The sequence below is a fragment of the Thalia democratica genome, chromosome 6 (genome assembly GCF_965202585.1).
Source record: "Thalia democratica chromosome 6, ktThaDemo2.hap1.1, whole genome shotgun sequence".
Classification (NCBI taxonomy): Eukaryota; Metazoa; Chordata; class Thaliacea; order Salpida; family Salpidae; genus Thalia; species Thalia democratica.
Window position 1 is genome coordinate 63,784,985 of NC_139170.1, and position 23,798 is coordinate 63,808,782.

At 25.4% G+C, this 23,798-nt stretch overlaps 1 protein-coding gene across 1 annotated transcript; it reads right to left on the bottom strand.

Moving 5' to 3' along the window:
- Positions 1 to 1,255: 1,255 nt before the first annotated feature.
- Positions 1,256 to 2,107, bottom strand: LOC145839305 (kelch-like protein 7). The gene has a single exon (XM_082946901.1). The coding sequence runs from the start codon at positions 2,105 to 2,107 to the stop codon at positions 1,256 to 1,258; it is 852 nt and encodes a 283-aa protein (XP_082803027.1).
- Positions 2,108 to 23,798: the final 21,691 nt, after the last annotated feature.

The window sequence follows — 23,798 nt, forward strand, 5'->3', positions numbered from 1 at the left end:
CTTTTAGATAAGTACCAATTCAACATGTAATTATATATAAAACAAACTGTAAACTTTTTCGACCTGATACTAGAGCAGTCTACGTATCCATAGGGTTGCCACTCGTTTTTTCAATTTTTTTTCCAGGTTTTTAAAAGTAAATATTTTTGGGTATATTTTTAGTTTAAAGTTAATTTCTATAAAAAAAGCTGTGTTAAATAGTACAAAAACATTTAAAAGATGCTATAAAGTTACTTTAAAAGTGTTATTTAATAAAAAAATTTTTGATGATAACAAAAAAATCTTATTTATATGACAGATTTTTTGTGTCAAATTGAAATTTTAGTACTGAAAATGTTAAAATTATTAAAAATTACCGATTTTACCAGGTTTTTTGATCAAGATTCCAGGTTTTTCCAGTTTTTGTTCAAAATTTCTCAAATTCCAGGTTTTTCCAGGCTATTTTTGCCTAAATTGTCGATTTCCAGGTTTTTCAAGGTTTTTCCGGGTTTCCGGAAAAAGTGGCTAACCTGTATCCAGCTACAGATCCTTCAATTTTTTATTTAATTTAGTAAATAATTATAACTATTTCTTACAGAGACAGTAGTTATTCAATATAATTATAAAGTATATAAATATAAGTATTACTTAATATAAAATTTACTTTATCAACCAGCTGTTGCAAAAACAAAATAAAATGAAAAATATAACTTTAAACTTTTAGTAGTTTTCAATTTATGTACATCATCTATATACAAACTATAACCAAGTTAATTCATACATCAATAGGCCTAAAAAATGAAGTACGATTTACTTATAATCAAGTGAGATTAAAATAAACAAATATTCTTTTCAAATTTAAGATAATTTATTAGTCTGTTATTGTGTAAAATTTAAACGATAAAACAACCTACGAAGAAAACTATGTTTAAATAAAACAGATATAAAAACTAACGTTTATTAAGTTTAGAGAAAATTCATTTGTCAGATTTATAAGTTAAATATTTACTCTCATACAAAAACGACAGTAAAATGCTTTGTAATAAGGTGGGATTATTTATTTTAGTTTCTGAAGATCTAAATTGGTAAAATACAACAAACAGTAGTGTGTAAGAAGATAAGAAAGTTTAAAATTTTTGAGGAGCTTAAAATTTAAATTTATTTGTAAACTTTCGTATAAGCAAAAAATTTTAAGTCATAAAGGCATAACCTAACTTTTAACTTAATATTCTTAGACAACTCTACAAGTAGTTATGTTTTCAGTAAGTTAGTTTTCTTAGTGAAGTGGTAATCTTACTAGTGAAAAATAAATAAGGTCATCAGTAGCTTCACATGATTCTTCTGCCCATTCATCTTTATCCGTATCATAACAAAATACATCATTTGTACGATATGGAAAAACAAATATTTTATTTTCAACCAAAGCAGTCTTCACAGTAGAACGATAAAATTCCGGTGATTTAACTTGGACAAATATGTTGCTAACTTTATCATAAACTTCACAATTTGTCTTAGTAGAAGCCCCGCCAAATACAAATAATTTACTTTTGTTAACAACTAAACTATGATGACTTCTTTCATGCGCCATTTTTGGCATTGGTGTCCATGTATCAGCAAATACATCATACAATTCTACTGTGTTTAAACGATTTGAATTTTGATTTCTACCTCCGGACACTACGATACCTTCATCAAAGACTGCTGAAGCTGTGTTTCTTCTTGCTTCGTTCATTCTTGCAATTTCTTTAAAATCAATATTTTCTGTGTCGAATGTGTAGCAGTTACTAGTTGTTTTTTCATCATCTTTACCACCCATCACATACACCCTACTCATAAATTTACAAACACAAAATGAATCACGTTCATCATACAAATCACAAACATAACTCCATGTTTTAGTAACAGATGAATATTTTTCAACTGCTCTCACTAGTTTGCAGTCAGTGTTAAAACCACCAAACAAGTAAACTTCTCCCTTGACATAAACTGCTTCAGACTTGTATCTTTCTGTTTTTAAAGGTGCGTAATTTTTGAATTTTGTCAAATTATTTACATCAAATTCTTTCACATCTCTAACAACCTCTTTGGTGTAAAAATTTGTACCTCCACAAATAAGAATGTTAAACATTGATTGATCACATAGTCTACTATTTGTATTAAAAATAGTCTTGTTTTGACACAATCTAGTATTCAACACTTCATGAAACATTTTAACACAATCATCATTCATAAAAATAGGCAAAAAATTATTCTTGAGGTGTCTCACAGTTGCTTCTGATAACAAATTAAGCCGAACTTTTGATAACAATTGTCCTGCAAACTTGCTACGTTCTTCTATGTTGCAGTTCAACCATTTAATTACTACGTTATAAACTTCAACTTCAGAATCAATTTCTAAATAAGAACTCCCAAGTATCTTATAAATTGAACTAAAATCCAACTCATCAAAGCTTTTAGTTTCAACAACCATAGCAAAACAACGTTCTATGTATCTGAAAGCTGCGATGTTGGAATATGACATGTTAAAAGTTTTCGTCAGCTGGTAAAATAATACTACATTTTCAATTTGTAGCTTTTTTTCAATATTTTTTTTGAGTTCACATGACAAGTTTTCTTTCAAGGAATGTTTGTTTGACTTAATTGAAGTAATAAGTTCCCAGTGTTCTCGATTCATTTCATCTGAATTATAAAAAATAAAGAATAGTTATATTAAATATTGGTTCTATGTTATATTAGTTATTAGTTATTTGTTCTAACCATTTTTTATTTTTAAGTTACATTAGTAGTATTATTTTTGTTTCCTTAGTATTTATTTATGGTATTTACATAATCTATTTTATTAAGATTATCTATAGTTTAAAAAGGCTAATGACTGTTTAAAGACATTTAGAGGCCTGCATTTAGCAAAATTATTTATGTGTGTGTTATACATATAAAGAAGATAATTAATCGCAGAAAATACGATACAGTAAGAAATTGTAAACATAGTGACAACAAAATCAATATTTATTTTTATATAAAAATATTTTAAATGTCTATTTTGTTAAATATAAACAGTTTCTAACTGTTTTAGTTGATAAGTAAGAAAAATGGAGAAAATTCGAATTTTTTAGTTAGTATTAATAGCATAAGCAAGTAATAGACAACTTAATAGTAAGCTTTTTATAAAAGCTACTTAATTTTAACTTACCAGTGTTGTTAGAATCATTGAAGGCTTCAAGTATTCTATTATCAAAAACCAATTCAGAATTTTTTTTGCAACAGTTTAGAAATTCTTCGAGTTTAAAACCTTCATAACTCCTTAAATTTTCTATGGTTTTTTGGTATTTACATTCCTTCACATCACTTTCACTTCGATTGTTTTCTGCTGACATGATTTATTTTTCCTATTTTAACTTATAAAATGCTTATCTGTAAGAAATAAAAAAGTTTGAACATGATGTATTACATTTAAACTTGTAAACTTCTAAATTATTTTTTTAGTTAGCTAAGATTTAGAAAATTGATAAACTTAAAAGTTTTTTTTTTAATTTAAAATTATCACATTGTTATTTTATAATAATTTTTTAAAGGAGTTTTACTTACGAATTCTTTAAGACGGTCCAATCCAAAATAACCCGTTTTAGTTTAAGTTAAATATTTAATTAAGAATTGTAAGCAAAAATGTACAGAAACAAATAAAGAGTTAGTTTAGTTGTAACACACAATTCAGTTGTTATATTAAAATACTTTTGAAATTAGTGTACTGATAGATTAAATTCAAACTTTTTTTTCGATAATTTCTATCATTTTTAAATAAAATAATAAATTAATTGATAATTTTAACTCAAAAGTAAACTCTTGTAAAGTAACTTGTTTTAAAATTTTTATAAAACAAATTAGAGGATTTTTTTATGTAGAATACATTAGGAATTAGTTAAATATTTATACAATTCAACTCAAACTAAACTGCTACAAAGTTATTGTATAATATAATATTAATTACCCCTGAAGTTTTACTATTTTCTAGCTTTTTGTATCAAAATATGTCAGGCTTCTTTTATCAAAAAAATAAAAAAAAAACTTATATGAAAGTAGTACATTGACTTTGAATAAACTGTTATTCGTAACTTACTTACCTATACTTGCATAGTAAGTTATTTTGACTAACTGCAACATGTCATAAATTTAAAAAGTAACTTAAATCAATATTCTGAACGGTACTACTGCAGCCAATATCACTTATGAATAAAAAAACAAATACATTTTTCTAAACTAAAATCATAATGTGTTTTATTGATAATAAAGTGTGCTAAAAATTAAAAGCTTTATACTAAATGTAGACATAATAAATTTTAATTGAAATATATAAACTTTAATATTGAAAGAAAAATTTTGTTACTTATATAATCAACATTATAGTATAAATATATACTATAAATAATCTAAGCTTTAAAGTCGAGTTCATAAAAGAAGTAAAATGTGACAATAGATAAGTTTAAATTTATTAAACTGGAAGTAAAAAAGTTTAAATGACCATTTTTAATTTATGTAAGACTGAATCATTAATATTATACAAACTTAAACAGTAAAAACTAAAATAAAAAAGAAAACTTTTCACGTGAGATTAAAACTTCTTCAATATAGCCGATTATTTTTTACAAATGCTTTAAAGCTTATATACTGGGTTTCTTAAAATATTAATTTTATATTTTTCTAATATAATATTAATTACAAGCTTTTCTTACAAAAGCTGGTTCAAAGTTGATAATAGTGATCGAAGTTTATTGCTTTCAAAGTTTATTTTATCAGCAAAAAGATTATTTAAATTTGGTAAATAATATCCCTTATTACGAAAGGTATATTTAATAACTTCATTATTAGTATGTCTACTACTCATCATAATTAAATTAAACCTTTATTTAATTACTACCTTATAAATACTAGTTTTTTTTTGAGACTACTTTAAATAAATCAGTCAAGTCAGTTTCACTAGTGTATTTCTATATAAAAAACTACAAAATAATCTATATATAAAGTACTATATTTAGAAGTATAAGCTATTTTGATAATCCAAATCTAAATAAATAAAACTTGAGAACAATTTAAGTTTAAGTGAACATCACTTTTAAAATTATTACTAATGGGACAATTATAAATCTTTTAAAAACCTCTAAAACAACTAAATAGTCTTTTAATATTACTTCTTATATTTGAACAAATAAAATAAACTTAATAATTTGCATGAATTTTTACTTAAAATAAGTTCTAAATTTCAGTCTCTAGGTCGAGTAAAATAACTATATCTTATAATGATGTTGGCATTGCCTGAGATTTTTGCGTTTTGATTGATTGATCTTGTGACACTTAGCATAAAATATAAAGCGTTTATGAACTCAAAGTATTCATAAAACTAATTTAGTATAATATTTAGTAGATTAATAGTAAGTTGAAAAAAAATTCTAACTAGTTTTCAGAGTCTCAAACATTATACTTTTTATAAAAAGACATATAATTTATTATCAAAGTTTTTAACTTACAAACATACTCTAACAAAGTAGTACAACTGGTTTAAGTACAAAATAATTGCATTAAAAAACGAAGATAACTTGTTCCGTCATATAGAAACATTACTTAAGTGTCATGCCTTACTAATTCCAATTTAGAACTTTAAAATTAATTTGTCTCCGACTATAACAATTGAAAAAATATTTGTCCTAAGCTAAGTCGTATCCAGATTCAATAATTAAATAACATTCATATTAATCACAGTATGGTTTATACATTTAAATGTATTTATTTTTTAAAGACGGATAAAGCACATATTAGTATAATCTTCTGTAATTGTTTGGATTTCCCCTATACTGCTGATGGTTCCTTAAATTGTAATAGCCATTTACTAAATAATTGTTATATAGAGTCCTCTGTGGCCTTTTAAACTGCTAATTATACAAGGTTGCCACTCGTTTTTTCAAATATTTTTCCAGGTTTTTCAAATTTTTATCAGGTTTTTGAAAGTACACAGTTTTGGATCTATTTTTAGTTTAAAGTTAAGTTTAAGGAAAGAAACTGTGTAAAATAGTATAAAAAATTTAAAAACATTGTAAAGCTGATTTAGATATGTTTTTAATTCAAAAAAATGTTGATGACGACATAAAATTTTTTAATTTTATTACAGATTTATTGAGTCAAATTGAAAACTTACTACTGAACATGTAAAAATTGTTAAAATCCTGGTTTTTTTGAAGAAGATATTTGTTAGAAATTCAAGGTTTTTCCGGTATTTTTTCAATATTTCCCAATATCTAGGTTTTATTTTGTCTAAATTGCTAAATTTTTCTAGGTAAAATAAGAACCCTGAATTATAGTTTTGCCACCAGTCCAGGGCATATTTATATATATATATATATATAAATTACAATTCAAAATTTAACATTACAGAGTCAGCATATAGGTACACTTGATTTATTAGTACTACTCATCATAATTAAATCCTACCTTAATTTAATTACTATCTTATAAACACTAGGTTCTAATTTGGACTACTTTGTGTAAACCAGATAAGACAGTTTCATCAATATATTTTTTAAATAAGAGCTACAAAACCTTAGATTGAAAACTCTAATTCAGAATAATAATTTATCTTTATTAACCAGATTTAAATAAATATAACTTAAGAACAAGTTAAATATTAGTTAAAACGACTTTTCAAAATATTACTAATGTGAAAAAACAATTAGTTTTTGAAAAACTGTAAACAAATTATATATTGTTTAAATAATATTTCTTATATTTGAACTATAAGCATGCACCAAAAACTTTGCATGAATTATTTACTAAAAGTAAGTTCTAAATTTTAAGTCTCTAGGGTTTGTACATTAACTCTATTTCATAATAATGTTGGCATTGCCTGAGATATTTTCTTTTTGGTTAACTGATTTTGTGACACTTAGCATATAATAAAAAGCATATATGAGCTCTAAGTAATCATAAAAAAATTTAATAAAATAATAGTTATATTACTAGTAATTTAAGAATATTATAACTAGTTTTCAGAGTCTCAAATATTATTTATTTTTTTTTATAAAAAAACATATAAATTATTACTTTAATTATTCATAAAAAATAAATCTCTAAAAAAATAGTACAATTGGTTTAAGAACAAAATACTTCATTAAAAAGGAAGATGCCTTGCCTAGTTAAACAGAAAAAATATTGAAGTGTCATGCCTAATCCCTATATATAACTTAGAAACTAATAATTCTGGGTCTTAAACAATTGAAAAAATATTTGTCATATGCTAAGTAATATCCAGATTTAATGGTTTAATATGAATCATATTGATCATTGTATGGTTTATATATTTAAGATATCAATTTTTTACTGGCAGATCATGTACATACTTGTATATTCTTCTGTAACGTTTTGGTTTCTTATATAATTCCTTATACTCTAATACAAGGGTCGGCAAACTGCGGCCCGCGGGCCAATTGCGGCCCGCGAAGGGTAAATCTGCGGCCCGCGAGCATGTTATTTTTTTGAATGGAATGCGGCTCGCGAAAGAAATTTTTGTAACCCGCGAGCATGTAAATGTGGCCCGCTGAGCAAAATTATATTTCTAGTTAAATTTTTTCGGTAATTCGACTTAATTTGATTAGTTTGATTTTAAGTCTCTCTATAACATTTTAAAATAATTTCAAGAAATTACTGCTTTAGTTTAAAAATGTGAAAAAGACAGATTAGGGTTCTAACACGATATGTTTCTCAGTTTTATGATTACTTCTTTTTTACAGCAGTTAGTAATTATCTAAAAAAAAAATGTCAAGAGTGCTTGGATTTAATAAGTTGGTTATATAATACCTATTTATTAAATAAACTAAATGCAAATATTTTCTATTTTGTACAAAAGTAATGCACAGTAATTAACTAAAGTGTTATTTTTTTATAGCTTAGATATTCTTTTTCAATATTTTTTATACCTCAGTTTCTATTATAATTTTTTTATTTGTAAATGTTATATTAATGCTATATTATAACATTTAAAATAACATAGTAATAAGAAATAAGGTTCATTTGATTTTTGTTTTGACACATTTTAATTTTTATAAGTTTTCTATGCACACCGACTTCAAAAAATGCTTCTACTTTAAAGCACTTTTTGTTTAATACTTTAGTTAGTTTAAGTTTAGTTTATGCATAGTTTTCTAACATTTTTATTTATACAAGTCATATCTAAATTTGTACACACACATTTAAAACAATATATATGACATAAGTTAATAAAATTTTTGTTAGGTATACATTCCATTTTTCAAACATTGTTTTTTTCAAGCTAAGTTAATTTTTATGCTTTGCATATCAATAAACACAATTGCTGTTTTTCGGAGCTACTTATTTAATATAAACTAGATATAGGGATTGTAAATTTGTACATTGTTAATCAAAATAGTTCAAATTCAAGCAAATAAACAACTAAACATTGCCACACATCACTATTTGAAGACTTCAAATCTCAGGCCAACTAAGCCATTTTGTTTTAGGCTAGAAATGCTTTTTGTATACAAAAATATCTGGAATGTTATTGTTGACTCAGGCTGGCTTTTTTCTTGAAAGAGTGGCAAATTAAACTTATGATGTATGTTTTGCTCAATCCACAGTCTTAGTTTGAGTTTTAATATATGTTAAATTTTAAGTCTTGCAGCTGATATAATTCAAAATATTATTTATATTATTGTGTACATTAAAGAATGAACAATCAGTGTTGCCAAAAAAGTTGAATCCCGGAAAAGCTTTGAATTTGTAAAGATACGCTTAAAAATTTTAGAAAAAAACTTGAATTTGAGAATTTTTGAAAAAACCTGGAATTTCAAACAATTTTTACATTAAAAGTAATGAATTTTCGATTTGACTCAAAAAAATTACCAAATAAATGTTTAAAAAAATTAAAAAAAGTATTTATGAAAGTACATACTTTATTAACAATAATAGTACATATTTTTTAAAGTATATTAGTCAATGTGAATCATAATCAATATTAATTTAAATAGGCATTCTATGTATAGCTAAAAATCATTTTAAATAATAAGGTGAATAAAAGTAAAAATTTTCTCTAGTGTGACTAAAACTAAAACCATAAGGTTATTGAAATGTCACTAAAACTACGGCCCGCGAAGACTTTGGAAACTTGAAATTTGGCCCGCGACCACCAACTGCCTGCCGACCCCTGCTCTAATATCTATTAACTAAATAAGTGTTTTGTTGAGGCCTCTGCTGCCTTTTGAACTGCTGGTTATAACTTGGCTAACAGTCTAGGTCATATTTGGAGCCATAAACTTGTTTGTTGTTGGGACTTATCACGTTTTTAGCATAAAGCATTCTTGTTTTTACTGTCCAATAAAACAACTTCATTTTATGCAAGTGACCTTAATAACTTTATAGGGTTGTTTCCAGTAATATCAGTATGGTAAAAAATATGTCACCGTCCTTGTCCTCAAAAATATATAAAAGAATAACCTTTACAAACATTAAACCACACAATTCGGCAGTTATTCCAGATGCTAAAACTTTACTGTTGTCAAAAACTTGTTATTTGGCTTTTTGTGAGATTTTAAATATTCTAACAGAAAGAGTTTTTGTGAAAGAAAAAGAAAAGTACTTTACCGTTTTATAGTTGTACATAATTATTTTGGTTTTAACTCAGAAAATAATCTACTTGATGGTTATTATTTCTAATACTGCTATTTTTTCCTTATTTTGACCAATATTTCTTCTAATGTAAAAAAAGTAGCAAATATTTTTTTTATTAGATCTTCAACAACTACAACTCATTTTTGTTGTTTCTACTCTTCTAAGCTGTTAATTTAAATAAGAAATATTTTAAAAGTAGTGTTTATAATTATTAATATCTTAACTAAGAGTTTATGATATTATCCCCATCAAGTGATTAGGAACAAGTGTACAAAAATTGTTTTAAAGTCTAATTGTTTCTCATCTAACCTTTCCATTTTTTTACTTCAATTTCAAAGGTTTGGCCATAAAAAGAATTAAACTCAAGTTTAAGCAAAAACTCTTCCTAGGTGGCCATCTCTCTTTGAAAGATAATCTTATAGATTTTGGTAGTCTCTCTTTTCATAGTCAACTGTTATATAGTATTCTTTTATGTCCTTATGTGTTAAGACTGAAATGAAAACCCTATTACCTTAAGTGTTGGTCAATTATTTCTAGACTGTGATGCATATCCTTGAAATAATTTATCTATCTCTTTGGTTATATTTATATATCTTTATACTGGATTTCAATTATAAATTTCTATTAATGAACATAAACCCTATATTACATTTTTTGGTTAAATAAAAATTAACATTATCTTAATTAACTTATCCACACCTGAGTTCTTTATTTTTTATTTGCTTCCTATTGTTATTAGGTGTTTCCCAAATATTCTATTGAACATCCTACTTCAAGAAAACTTCCTAACTTGAGTCATCTAACATGTTTAACTTATCCTGCTGAATTAGTTTACTATTAATATTTTTTTTGCAACAAGTTGTGTTGCTCTTGTTCAGTGTAGTACTCAAAATATATTGTAGGTGTGGTACTTATATGTTTTATAGTACCTATAAAAACATATTGATTATACTGATCTCCCGTGTCTTTAAGATTGAATTTAAATTTAAAGATCTTTTGCCAAGTATAATCCCTATACCAAACTTTTAAAACTACTTTTTAAGGATTGTTGACTAAATTTGCTTTGAGTTTCATGTGTTGAGTTATTATTATTGTTTAGGTCATGATGCAGTTACACATATTTTATTAGTACTACCCATCATAATTAAATTCTACCTTACTTAATTACAATCTGATAAATAGTTAGTTCTTTTTGAGACTGTTTTATATGAATCAGACAAAACAGTTTAAAAAGTCTTTGTTTTAAATCAAGAACCATAAAACATCATTATAAAAACTCTACCTCAAAACTATAACTTATTTTTACAAACCAAATGTAAATAAATAACACTTAAGAACAATTTAAGTTTAAGTGAACATTACTTTTTTAAATATAAATTTCGTGGAAACTAAAAAATATTTAAAGAGCTCTAAAACAATAAAATATTGTTTAAATAATACTTCTTGTCTTTATTAACAGTCTAAATAAATACCTAAAAGGTCTAAATACCAGTAATTTATTCTAACATAACTCAATCTCGTAATAATGATAACTCTATCTGATAACAATGATGGCATTGCAAGATATGTTTAAGTTCTGGTTGACTTATTTTTGAAATTTAGCCTTCAGAAACTTAATATTCAACAATAAAGAGCACATGAAAGCTGATTTCTTTTACAATATTTAATTAAGTAAATACTTTTGAAACTCTAAAACTTAACAAATAAAATTTACAAAGTTTTAAATAAATTAGTTAACTTTTTATTTTTCTGTAAAAACTATACTTATATATAAGAATAAAACGATACCCACTTTGAAGTAAAACAAAAGTGTACTTTTTACTAATAAGATTTGCCATAACTCAAGACGAAATTTCTAAATTCATATAAATAGTTGTCTATTTTAACTTAAGAGTTTATGCTCGTCATTCCTAAATCAGTCGTCACTTTCTATCTGTTATTATTCTTATAACTTATTTAAAAGATATATACATATACATACAAAATAATATATTTAAATAAACTTTAACACTTTACTTAAAGTCCACTTGAGGGCTTATTAATTAGTTAAGAAAATAAGATAAAAAGAAATTACGACATTTGTTTCATGAAGCAGAAAAAAACTAATCTTACATCCGAACAAACAGCTAGAATTAACAAAACTACTATAATGGTAATGTTAAACCGCAGTGAAGGTTTTCTGGTAGGTAGCTAATCTAAATTTAGGCTGAAGGAGGTTTATAATTATGGTTCATGTTTTAGATTTAGCTTTGAGTTTAAGATAATTTCTTACACTTAAGTAAAATCAAGACAAGCAAGCAATGTTTAATAACAAATTTATTCAGCCAGTAAATTAGTATAAATTAAATCTAGAAAATTGGCAATTTTATCGACACTAAAAGTTAGCAGTGTAACAATTTAAATTAATACAAATCCTAATCAATTTGCAATAAGAGCAGTTAAAAAATTATAATTTAGTTCAAAATTAAAACCAACTGCTGGGCAAATAAGCATTGAGCTTGAATGCAATAATTAAACTTGATACAGTTAAGCTTGACCGCAAAAAACATCTATTATGCGTTTTGGTTTTGGATCAAGTCCACTTAGAATTACATGGTTTGATTTTTTAAACAAACTGTTATAAAGTACTCTTTAGTGTTTTAGTGAACTAATGTTTACTTTCGATATTTTTAGATCATGTTAATATGGTGTAATATTATATTTTAGTACTATATTATATTTTAGTATAATATTTTTATATTATATATTATAGTTATATAGTATATTCAGAAAATCAAAGCAAAATGGTATGTAAAATAGTTTTAATTTTATACTGGATGTATAAACGATCTTCAATCTTAATACAATTTAGTTTTAAATTTAGTTTGTTCAATATTATTTCAAAACATTTGTATTCAATCACTATTTTTAAAACTTAAAATTAAGTAATATTTTTTTTATTACTTGAAATTAAAAAAAAAAACGTACATGAGTTTAACTACAACAGCTTACATTTAGTACACATGATAGGTCAAGCAAGATACGAACAAGTATTATAATCTATTAAACTGTGCATGTTTTAATTTTCACACATTTTATACTATTGGTTTTTAAAACTCTTTAAACTAACTATTTGTTTGTACATCAGGGGCGTGTCTAGACTTTTTTCAAAGGGGGTTCACGGTTTTTTTTTAGTTTTTAATTTTCCGCTTAAGTACGCATTTCTTAGGTATGCACTGCCAGTAAGTACGCAATATTTAGCCGAAAAAGTGTTTGTTTAAAATGCATTTTTCTGCTTAGAAATAAGTAAAAACATATAAGTAGTAATGGGAAAATATTATAAATTTTTATATTTTATACTGTACTAAATATAGATAAATTAAAACTAAAAGAGGCGGAAAAATTATATTTTTAATAAAAAATCTTTTTAAGTAATTTAAACTATAAATATTTAAAATTAACTAAAAAAATGGGTAATTACCTAGGATGATATTGCACCAATATCCAGCTGAAGTTATATTAAACTCAATGTTGTATTTATTTCCATAATTATAAGCCTAAAACTTATATTTATTAAAACATAAATAAAACTTATTTATTATAGACCAACAAAACTTAAATGTTTAACTACTTTTTATTTTGAAACAAAGCAAATGATACTTAACTTATATACATTACTATACTGTAAAATAGAATCAATTAAGTACTTTAGTTTATAACAAATAAATTTAATTCTAATTATGTATTTTTATAGCTTGTTTAAAACGAAGTATAATTTTAGATCAAACATACAAGGCTTAAAATATTAATTTTAAGCCTAAAATAATGATTTAAAAAGATATTAAACACAATATAATTTCAGCTTGATATTGGTGCGACATTATCCTAGGTAATTACCAAAAAGTGTAGAGACTTTTACAACTAAATTGAAATATCTTTAAATTATAATTAAATGTTTGCCTGATGGTGCAGTAATTCTAATAATGATTTTGAAATCTCTCTGAGTTAAAAAATTTCAAAAAATCAAGAACAACATTTGTGGCTAACACATATACAAAAATAAAACAACTTTAATAAAAAAATATCAAAATAGCAATAAATGATAAAAGAATAAATTGGCAGGTCTAAGATAATTTTGAAACCTCTATAAATTAAACTTTTCAAGGTTTAAACCCAGTTGGTTGACACATCAACAAGAAATATAAATTTTAAAGTACAAAATCTTCACACAACATTATCATATACAACCAAATAAATAAACTAAAATTTTAATGATTATATTGGACATTTTTTAAGTAAAAATCGACTTACTAGATCAAAAACAATACTGTATTAAAAGTTATTTACACTAATTACCAATTTTTAGTGGAAACTAAGAGCATCATAGTAAAAAGTTTCCTAGAAAGAAAATGCTATTTTAAAACTTTTACCTATTACGACGTCACAATTGAAATTTTATTTGAAATCTATTTCAGCTGGGCAAAAAAGAGCGTTTTATGTTAAGGAAAAATTTTTATCTTTCAGTGTTATAAATTCAACATTCATTATTCAAAGTTTATCAAATAACCAAAACAAATCAATAAACGACGATTTTAATACTATTCTAAGAACTTTTTTTTTTATTTTTTCTTTTCTTTTTTTCATGGGGTTCACAGGAAACAGGAAACCAGTCAAAAAACGCCCCTGTTGTACATCCATATTGATTACACTTCGTAAGCGAAGTTAGTTCGAAACGGCTTAAAACTTTAAATAATGTATAGTTTACGTAATAACTTTTATTTTAAAAGTGAAAATGTGTTGAAGTTTTACATTTACATGCTAAATATTAAAAATTAATAAAAACTATCATATATTACCGTTTTAATAGGGTGCATGAAGCAAATTACTTTTATTTGATTAACGTGGTGTTAAATTTTTTTTTTTCAAATTAGTTGAAACTAAAAACTTATTATTTCTATTGTTTTTATAAAGACGTATTTTAATAATGTTTTAAGTTATATTTAGTTAAACACAAATCTAATTTAAAATCAACAATAGTTACAGTTATAAAAATTTAACATACAGACTGTATCAACTTGTTTTTTTTTTGTTAATAAGAAAGTTAATATAAAATTTATCATTTTAAAAACTAAAATTAAGTAATACTATTTATACTTTAAATAATATTGTTAAGTTTTCATTATTATAACTTTTTCAATTTAAGCATCGGCATTATTAGCTCTTAATAGGTATAAAAAATTAAGGTATAATGTTTTGATAATTGTATAATTTGTGTGTAGTTATTTTATGTTTTAAAATCAAATAATACACTTAGTTTCAGTTACAACATTTTTCTATTTAAATTTTTTTAATTTATATGTGTTGCGTGTTTAATAAGCTATATTTAAACAGCTAAGTAACTTATAAACTATGATTTTATTGTATTGATATTTAACTAAATAGCTATTAAAAATTTAGTAGAATAAAAAGTTTTTAGTTGATTTGATTAAAATCTTTTAAATATTCAGTATTTTTGAATTTTAGTTAAAGGTATTTTTCAATCTAAAATAGTTCTTAACTAAAAAACTAAAATAACACCTATTATTATTCATTTAGTAATTATATTGTTTTTTGGTACATTTTATACGAAATAATAAAATGTTGTAATTTCAGATGACAAAAGTTCAAATAAATTAAAATTGTTTTAAAAGCATAAAAGTAGTGCGACAGAAGAGTAAAGAAGCAAACTAAATATATAACCTGACATAAGCTATACTGGTACAAAATAACACTTATTGTAAGTAAAATAGTATTTTAAGTAATATTAAGAGCGTTAGTTTAATTAAAATGTAATTTAAACCTTAAACCTGTGAAATATTTCGAATAAATAGAACAATTATCTATAAAAATTGATTGAAATTAATTTTTATCAAAACTTTTTTAAGGCAAAAAGTAATTTATTGTTTGCTACTAAAAATATCTTTTTAAGGTTTTCAAAAATTTAAAGGCTTTCAACGACAACAAATATTGTATTTGTAGTTTTTTGTTAGTATAAGAATATATAGCCGTTTTATTTAGCAGTTGAAATATTGCAACGATGTTTTTGTAAAGAGATTACAAGATTGTCGCTGAAATGAAACAAAAAGTTAAAATCGTTAAAAGTTTTGATTTTTATTTCTTTATTAGTCTGTTACGTCAATAACATCATTATTGCGCTGTGTTGTTAAGAGTAATGATCAAATGTTTTAAAGCTAAAAAACTTATATTGCTTTTTTTAACTGAAGTTGCTTAAACAGACGCATATAAAAAAAGTAATAAGTGGACTTAAAATGAAATTAATCAAATAAAACCAAATAACCGAAAAAATTTAACTTGAACTAGCGTGCCACATTTACATGCTCACGGGCCGTAAAAGTAAGTTTCTTTCGCGGGCCACATTTAAAAACAAAACGTGCTACAAGGCCGCAATTTTCCGAACTCTGCAATGGACCTATGAAGTTAAATGTACACTTTCTAAGAAATCAGTAGATTATTTATCAAATGAAATAGTATTCGATATTCTACAGTGAGGATATACAAATATTCATTTTAACTAGTGAAACATTTAAGTCAAAATAAATTTCGTTTTTATTAGCCGTTATTTTACGTTAAGTAGTAAATTTATAACTTAACTTGTGATATTTAAGTTTTAAGAAAGGAATTCCTTTGATACTACTCATTAAATAAACATTAACTACATAAAGAAATTATTATAAATTATATATGTTCTATGTTTTAGCGTATAATCTCAAAACTAACTACATATAAAGTTTATGATTGATATATATATATATAATGTTTAAGATAAATCGAGACTATTAAAAATTTCGTTAGGCTAACCCAGGGGTCGGCAGGTAGTTGGTGCTCGCGGGCCAAATTTAAAATTTCTAAAGTCTTAGCGAGCCGCAGTTTTAGTTTTAGTGACATATGAACAATGTTTTGGTTTTAGTCACACTAGAGAAAGTTTTAATTATTTTATTATTCTAAATAATTTTTCGCTATACATATAATGCCTCTTTAAATTATAATAAATTATTACAATAAAACTCACAATGTCTAATATCCCTAAGTCTTAATTACCTATGTACTTTCTTAAGGATTTAATAAGTTAAACTTAATATTTTTGTATTTTTACTTACAACCTAGCTCTCTATAGAAACCGAGCTTGAAAAACATTTATGCGTACTATTATATAATTTTTATATTTATGTTGGACATTTATGTGAAATTATACTTATTTCACTTCAATTGTCCATATGTCGATGCATGCATTAGAATAAATTTTAAAACTTTTTTAATTAAAAATTTCTTTCAAAAGACAAGTTTCAAATATATAATAACAACAGTTCTCTAATTTATATTTTAAATTCTACTCGATATTTTTTGATTGACAAAGGCAAAATAAATACAATTTTGTATTCATTAATTGCCGTGTGCAAAAACAGGTGAGTATGTAAGCTGGCTATTGAAACCGTGCTGAGACACCTGCAGATTCCAACATGCACATTCAAACATGCCGAAACCGAAACACTTGCAGCTTCCAACATGCAACGAGACACCTGCAATTGTCAACATGTCAAGCCACCTGCAACTGTCAACAAGTCAAGCCATCTGCAACTGTCAACATGTCAAGCCACCTGCAAAAGAGAGAGTAAAAATGTATATAAACGATGAAGCACATCTACAAATTAGGTTATTATACCTCAACTACCCTACGGAGCGGACCTAGGCCGCTTCAACGGGGCGACTCTTCCTTCGTGGAAGTAGTTGCAGCTTTTCACGTGAGACTTCGAGGCCGGAGACGTGAATGGCAGTACGATACAAAATAGTTGGCTTGGGACTGCGCGGCCGCAGAGGTTAACTAGAGAACGATATGAAACAGCTTACGTGAGACTTCGAGGCCGAAGACGTGAGCTGTGGTACGATATGAAACAATTTTGATAGGATTTCTACGTTCATAAATATTGTGTTTTCCACCTTTATCGATATTGAAGTTCGTAAAAGATTAATGTGTAGAAAACTTAAGCGTCGCGCACCATTTTGAATCGTTCGTTTGTGAAAGTAAAAAATTGTACATAGTTTTTGTTGTTTATTTTATAACTAAATTAAGTTGCTATACCTATTTATTTCCGATAAAGATAGAGATATTTTTATATCCCATTAATTACTTATAAATAATATGGTATACAATAATTGGCGTCCTCTAAAAGCTTTTAAAACTAACCTTTCGATGACAAGGCAAACATAAGTAACGATTTAATTAAAACCGATCAGAAAATAATTTACTTTACTATGTTATTTTTCAAGAATTCATTTATTTTTTAGACTTACAAATCGGAATAATTTCTACAATGCTTTTCTACGTGTAAAACTGAACTTAATTATAGTTTGCGATGATCGCTTATTTGATTTTAGTAAGGATGGTAGTGTAAATCACCGGTTTTTGTGACAGTGAGTGCAAAATTAAAGGCAAAAGCGTGTGGTAAAAGTCTACTGAGTTTTATTAAAATGATAGTGTTTATTTCTCGAGTGGTTTAATTGCTAGCGAAAAAAATAAAGAATTGCTTAATTTCCTTATGTCTGTGCAGTTTTTTTGTCATCTATATTTTTATTTTTTGTGCTAAATGTGTACAAAATTTTAACGCAAAGCTTTTATTATTAAAAAGTCGCTAATCGCATATAAGCCGTCAATGAGCGCATGTAAGCCGCAAAGAAAGCACTTTTAACTCCCATTGCACTTGTTTTTGTCGTAAAAACATAATCGCTTTTTATCAGCCGCACAGACATAAAGGCATTTAATTTGCAGCAATGAAAATCACTCTTGATTTAAGTGCTCCAGTACTAGAAATAAAAAAGTTAAAAAGAGTTACGTATGCGTACTTATTCCACCCGGAAGGTAAAAACTCGATTTAGCAACAAAACAATATATGTATGTGAAGAAAAGCGATTGTTGTTCAAACACTTCATTAAATAATCTATGACAGCTATATATCTTGAACAGAAGTAAAAGCACTTATAAAATGAAGTCGACTGAGTCATTTATCAACAGTCTGCAAATCAACCAAAGTCAAACATTAACATCTACAGTAAGGCAAAGCAAAGTTTAAACTTTGTAAATAACTTTAAAAACTATATATCTTTATATGTGTATATTTGTGTAAATATTGTTTAAACATAAAAAACTAAAAAAAAAACCGTTTGTTGTATATAGTTAAAATTTGCATATGATAAAAAGTTCTCTCAACTATAGAAATATACTTGTAAAAATATTTATTCTTTATTTTGCTTTAGACATTTTATATGATTTAAGTATATTTATAGAATTTACAAATTAAGTTGTTAGTTTTTAATTTTTACTGCATGAGTTAAGTATTTTAAGAGTAAAAGTTTCAAAATAAAAACTAATTTAAAAATTTCAAGTTCATAAGCCTATTGTATCAACACCTAAATAACAAGTTGTTTACAATAAGATAAAAATACTATGTGGTTTGTTTAAACAAAATGTATGTTATTTTTTGCGTCAATGCCTTAGCGTTTTTAGTCTTAGATAATTGTATCGATGATTCTCGTTTTTGGTTTTTTAGTGATTGCTTCTAAATATTGCAGACAAAAATGAGATTTTGAAGTTTGAAATTATTTTAGTATTTTTATTATTTAACTGTCAATGGCAACAAAACTCTATTACAACGTGTAAAATTTTATTTCTTTTTTTTGCAAATAAAAAAAAAAAAAATTTTATAATAGAGTCGATGTTGGACATTTATGTGAAATTATACTTATTTCACTTCAATTGTCCATATGTCGATGCATGCAATAGAATAAATTTTAAAACTTTTTTAATTATTTTTTTTTTTTAAAGACAAGTTTCAAAAAATAATAGCAACAGTTCTCTAATTTATATTTTAAATTCTACTCGATATTTTTTGATTGCAAAGGCAAAATAAATACAATTTTGTATTCATTAATTGCCGTGTGCAAAACCAGGTGAGTATGTAAGCTGGCTATTTAAAACCGTGCCAAAACACCTGCAAATTCCAACATGCATATTCCAACATGCCGAGACACCTGCAGATTCCAACATGCATATTCCAACATGCCGAGACACCTGCAGATTCCAACATGCATATACCAACATGCCGAAACACTTGCAGCTTCCAACATGCAACGAGACACCTGCAATTGTCAACATGTCAAGCCACCTGCAACTGTTAACAAGTCAAGCCATCTGCAACTGTCAACATGTCAAGCCACCTGCAAAAGAGAGAGTAAAAATGTATATAAACGATGAAGCACATCTACAACTAGGTTATTATACCTCAACTACCCTACGGAGCGGACCTAGGCTGCTTCAACGGGGCGACTCTTCCTTCGTGGAAGTAGTTGCAGCTTTTCACGTGAGACTTCGAGGCCGGAGACGTGAATGGCAGTACGATACAAAATAGTTGGCTTGGGACTGCGCGGCCGCAGAGGTTAACTATTGAACGATATAAAACAGCTTACGTGAGACTTCGTGGCCGAAGACGTAAGCTGTGGTACGATGTGAAACAATTTTGATAGGATTTCTACGTTCATAAATATTGTATTTTCAACTTTTATCGATATTAAAGTTCGTATAAGATTAATGTGTAGAAAACTTAAGCGTCGCGCACCATTTTGAATCGTTCGTTTGTGAAGGTAATAAATTGTACATAGTTTTTGTTGTTTATCTTATCACTAAATTAAGTTGCTATGCCTATTTATTTCCGATAAAGATAGAGATATTTTTATATCTCATTTATTTTACTAATAAATAAATATGGTATACAATAATTGAACTACAGCTAAACATCAAGAAAATTAGTCTCTTTTGACTTAATTAAAGTATAAAGGATTTAAGTAGTTTAAACTTTATAACTTTCAGCAAAGAACATAGAAGACATCGGCAAAAGTTCATAGAGCCTTAGCCTGGATTTTCGTATACCGTGAGACAAGTTTTAATTTAATATAAAGTTTTAATTACATCAAATTGATTACCAGACCTTTTTTTTAAATACTTACATTAAGTTAGACTAGTTATGAAACTGTTTTTTTTAATCAAGAAATGTATTAAATTATTTACTATTAGTACTTTAAATGAACAAGATAAACGTATTTATATTTAAAAGTTAGTTTTTAATTTAACATTATTAATTTTTAAATGTTTATAAACTAAATGTAACGAACTAAGCTATTTTTAGTTTTACTCTAATAATATACACTGTTAATTAACAACTAAAAAAGTTTTTTTTTATGTCTTTGATTTTTAAACAGATTGCCATCTGAAAAAACCTTGTCAAGTATGAAACAAAAAAAAAGTAATACCTATGTTGAAATTAAAATAGAAGAAATATGTAACAATATATTTTATAATTTTATTTTTTTATATTATGATTTTAATCTATTGTTATTGAACAACATGCTTAAATGAAATTCGAAAATCGTAACTTGTATAAGGAAATAATATACTTCAATATATATATACACGCCTTTAAGTAATTAAATTACTGTATTAAAATTTGTTATTTACTTGACATATCGCATCATTTAATTTTAATATTATCTGCAAAAAGTAGTTTTTTTATTACTATGTTTATCTTTGTTATATATATTAGTATAATCAACAATTTTCTACAAAATATAAAACACATGACAATATTTCTTCACTTTAGAATGCATAATTAATAAATACATCATTTATTTTTACAGTTAAGTATACAATGTATTTTAAATAGCTGTTTAGTTTCTGTTAATTAAAAAAAATAAACAAATCAATATGGTTATAGTTGATATAATAAAATAAAGAATTACTACAAGAGTTTATTTTTAGTTTTTTTAACTTATTATTGAGTAAAATTTAACTTTTAATATTTTTTACCAAAATAAAATAAATTTTATGTTTACATTAAACTAAAACATTTGTTAACTTAAATAGTTTTTTATTTTTTTAATGTATTAAGATGGCAGGCTAATTTCAGTAAAAAATATCTAAAATTGTGGAATTTAAAATTAAAGATAAGTTTTAACTTTTGTGATATTTTTCAAACAGCATGATTAGTGTTAAACTTGTAAATAATGAGTCAGATGATAATTCAATAACATGTGAAACTTGTGGGAAATTTTTTTTGACTAAATCAAATCTTAAGATACACCAAAGAACCCAAAGATGAAAACCATACAAGTGTGATATTTGTGATATATGTTTTACTCAAAAAGGTGATTTAACAAGACACATGTTTGTACATGGTGGCGAGAAAGAATTTCAATGTTATGTTTGTCATAAGTTTTTTTCTCAGGAAAGTTCTTTATAACGCCATTTTCTTACACATACTAAAAATAAACCTTACAAATGTCAAAATTGTGACAAAAAATTTTCTTAAAAATATAGTGTGAAACGACATATGTTAATTCATACTGGAATAAAAGAACATCAATGTGACGTTTGTGAAAGTAAATTTTCTTTAAAAAGTAACTTGGAAATCCATTGGTTGACTCACACAAAAGTAAAAGATCATGAATGTGATATTTGTAAAAAGAAGTTTACACAGAAAGGAAATTTGATTTTACACTTTAAAATTCACTTAGGAGAAAAACCCTATGGTTGTGCAGAATGTGGAAAATGGTATACTCAAGCTTCTAATCGAAATCAACATACACAAACTCATCATAAGAATTTAAGCAAAAAACAACAATCAGAATTGAAATGTAAAACACAAAAAAGTATTGTTCATGGCTACCTAAACTCAATATCCGAATAGAATTCTAGTTATCCGGTATGTTTGACATCATAGTAAATAAACATAGAAAATTATGAGTTATAATGTTGAAAATTTATGTTTTTTTTTTGTTTTAAAGTTTTACTCTAATAATATATGATGCTCTTTTAATTTACTTTTTATATATGCTAAATGCGCTTATTATATTAATTAATATTTTTGTTTAAAATTTAACTTTATAATTTGTTTTTTTTTTATTAGAAATCTAATATATACTATACTTTTAAGTAACCTTATGTGTATATGTAGTACACCCTATGTATGTTATCTTGGAAAATTATTTACATTATATTTACTTGTATTTATAATTTTTGTGAAACAATTCTTACTATTTAGTTACATTTAAGCTATGGCTCATTTATGGCATTCTATATATAAATTTATGCTTTATAAAACAAATTCATCATTTTTTAGAAAATTTACTAAAATGAAAGTTAATTTGTTGACTAGAAGAGTTTATAAGTTTTTGTCCTAATATATGTAACTTAATACTTTTTGATAGTAGTTAACATTTCGTTTTCTCATGATAAATTTTAAATAAATTAAACCGAATTCTAGTTTTAAATTATAAATTTTGTCAACCCCCTATAACTAGTTAATTACGTAGTTATTAATGTAATTATATAATGTCAAAATTACTGATTTTATATTTTTAAAATAGTCAATAATGGATTTGTTTTTTAAATATATTTTTCTATGACGTAAAACAAATTTTATATAAATTAATTTTTTTTTAATATATACTGTAATAAAAAATAATATTCTATTCAAATTCAGAAATTTATTTTAAAACACTCATTAGTATACACTGTAACAAATAATGTAATTTGTTGCATTTTAAATGACCGTCAGTGGCGTTAGACGATTTTTAATCAAATCACACAATAAAACTTTAACAATGTTTGTTATCATGCTCATTAGCCTCTAGCTTGCGCACTACGCGCAGCTCGATATGTTGTTCGTTCAGATCGTGCAGAAAGCACACTATTTTTAAGAACTTAAGACACTTAATCTTAAGATTAAGATCTTGATGTTTATTTGCATTATTGTATTTTATTTGCTTAGTTAAACCATATGATCGTGCAAGAAGCACATAACAATTTAAGACTCTGATTTACTAGTAAGATCTACTTTGTATTAATATTGTGACGTCAAGACTTTTTAAGAACATTATTAAGACCATTTTAATTTGTAGAATTTTGTGTTTACTTGTTGTGTTTGTATTTGCAGTTTTATTCAACTGATATATTGGCATTCTACTTTCATTCACATTAAAATCACATATTCAATGAACTCACTTCATTATAGAAATTATTTATATTAACTTTATTACATACTTATTAACTATTAAGTTAAACCTGATGA